Source organism: Sinocyclocheilus grahami, unplaced genomic scaffold (genome assembly GCF_001515645.1).
Source record: "Sinocyclocheilus grahami isolate Dianchi unplaced genomic scaffold, SAMN03320097.WGS_v1.1 scaffold235.1, whole genome shotgun sequence".
Classification (NCBI taxonomy): domain Eukaryota; kingdom Metazoa; phylum Chordata; class Actinopteri; order Cypriniformes; family Cyprinidae; genus Sinocyclocheilus; species Sinocyclocheilus grahami.
Genome location: NW_015505414.1, coordinates 1,136,608 through 1,138,698, shown reverse-complemented (window position 1 = coordinate 1,138,698; position 2,091 = coordinate 1,136,608). Strand labels below are relative to the sequence as shown.

Here is a 2,091-nt window from a genome sequence, read left to right as displayed (position 1 = left end):
TTGATATATTTACAGTAGAAAATTTACAAAATATCTTCATGGAACATGATCTTTACTTAATATTCTAATGATTTTTAGCATAAAAGAAAAATGTATAATTTTGACCCATACGATGTATTGTTGGCTATTGCTACAAATATCCCCCAGCGACTTAAGACTGCTTTTGTGCTCCAGGGTCACAAATGATACTTTGCAAAGTCTTATTTTTACAGTAATAAGAATTTAGAGGGGGGACAAAAATGCTAAATAGTCCTGAAAACGGTCTATATTTTCTTGAAATAAAATACAATATCTTTTGATTGTGAGTATAGATATGACCTCTTTAGGTTTTGTGCGATTCACCCGACTGGACTGCAATGTCTCACCTGGTTGTCAAGAAGAGGCTGCAGCATTGCACTCGCAGAGCCGCCTGCTTTATAAGTGTCTCTCTGGTAAGAACCAACTGGATCAAAGCTATAAACGGCACCTCGACCTTGAATGAAAAACAAATTGGCTATTTAAATGGACAATTCAGTATTTAAAAAAGTGTATAATAAACTGTTTATATATTTCTGAGCTAGAGAATTTAAATAATATTTCTATAAATTTTAACATGTGAAAGCATCTTTGACGATCTCCATTCCCTCTGACAAACTCACCCTCCTCATCAAGACCACCGATAATGTTGTAGACATAGTAAGGGAAGAAGCGCTTCCCGTACAGGATGGTGGACAGCATGGCGGCGATAGCTCCACTGGTCATGCTCTTATTATTTGAGTGCTTGTACATCTACAAGGAAAAGAAGGTCGTTATTGAGGAAGCATACAGCTCATAAAACATGTCCCGTCACATTATCAGCACTGACTGAACATGACCTGGCCGAAAATATGACGCAGTTTTGTCGTCAAACCCACCTTCAGCCTTGCCTCAATGATTTTGGTTAGCGTCAAGCAGTCGCCATGGAAACCACTGCAGCCAATCACTGTAGTGTCTGTCCTGTAGGGGAATGAGCCAGAGCGATCAGGTTCATCTTCTCCATACACTTACAGCTAAATCAAAGCAGCACAGAAAGCACTGGAAGCCATAAATCAGATATTCACTATATATTTGCTTATTGTTTTGCCAATGAACCCTTCAGACCCGAATTTTTTTTCCACTGAGCAAAAAAATAAAATAAAATCAATCAATAAATAAATTATCCAGTTGAAATGTGCTCTTCTCCAGTGCAGAAATTAGTCTAAAGCCAAGATTTGTGCCGACACATTTTTTTCCCATGTTCACTACAATAGACGCCAGGACAAAAACAGCGCTGAAGTGCTCATATTTTAACCGTTTCCTAATGACAGATTATTATTAGTTTAATAATCTCGTAAAAAAAATCTGATTTAAAACTTGCAAATTTGTATCAGTTCCAACATTTCAAAGAGCGGATCCATAACATTCAAAAATACTACGTTCACAAACATATCCACATGACATTTATCATCATGCCTTGATTATTTTAACTAGACAACTGTATTGTATTTACATTGCAACAATGGTTGATTAACAAGTATTTCTTATTCCATGTACATAAAATATAAAAAAGCTAAAAATAAATAAAAACACAGATTTCATGTTTTTGACTGTTTGAGGCACGGAATGATTAATGGGATCTCACACACTCACTCTGACACACTCACTCACACACAGACACAGACACTCACACTCACGCACTCTCACTCACACAGACTCACTCACTCACACACACACACTCTCACTCACACACACTCTCACTCACACACACTCTCACTCACACACACACACTCTCACTCACACACACACACTCTCACTCACACACTTTCTCACACACACTCTCTCACTCACACAGACTCACTCACTCACACACACACACACTCTCACTCACACACACTCTCTCACTCACACACTCACTCACTCTCACACACTCACTCACTCTCACACACACTCACTCACACACAGACACAGACACAGACACTCACACTCACGCACTCTCACTCACACAGACTCACTCACTCACTCACACACACTCTCACTCACACACACTCTCACTCACACACACTCTCACTCACACACACTCTCACTCACACACAC

General features: G+C 39.1%; 1 protein-coding gene across 1 annotated transcript in view; it reads right to left on the bottom strand.

Moving 5' to 3' along the window:
* Positions 1 to 2,091, bottom strand: part of psmb1 (proteasome 20S subunit beta 1) — a 7,794-nt gene that overhangs the window by 4,123 nt on the left and 1,580 nt on the right. The window contains exons 3-5 of the mRNA XM_016288879.1: positions 894 to 975; positions 639 to 768; positions 366 to 472 (exon numbers count right to left, since the gene is read on the bottom strand). Coding sequence (XP_016144365.1) covers positions 366 to 472; positions 639 to 768; positions 894 to 975 — 319 coding nt within the window. The remainder of the gene's footprint in view (positions 1 to 365; positions 473 to 638; positions 769 to 893; positions 976 to 2,091) is intronic.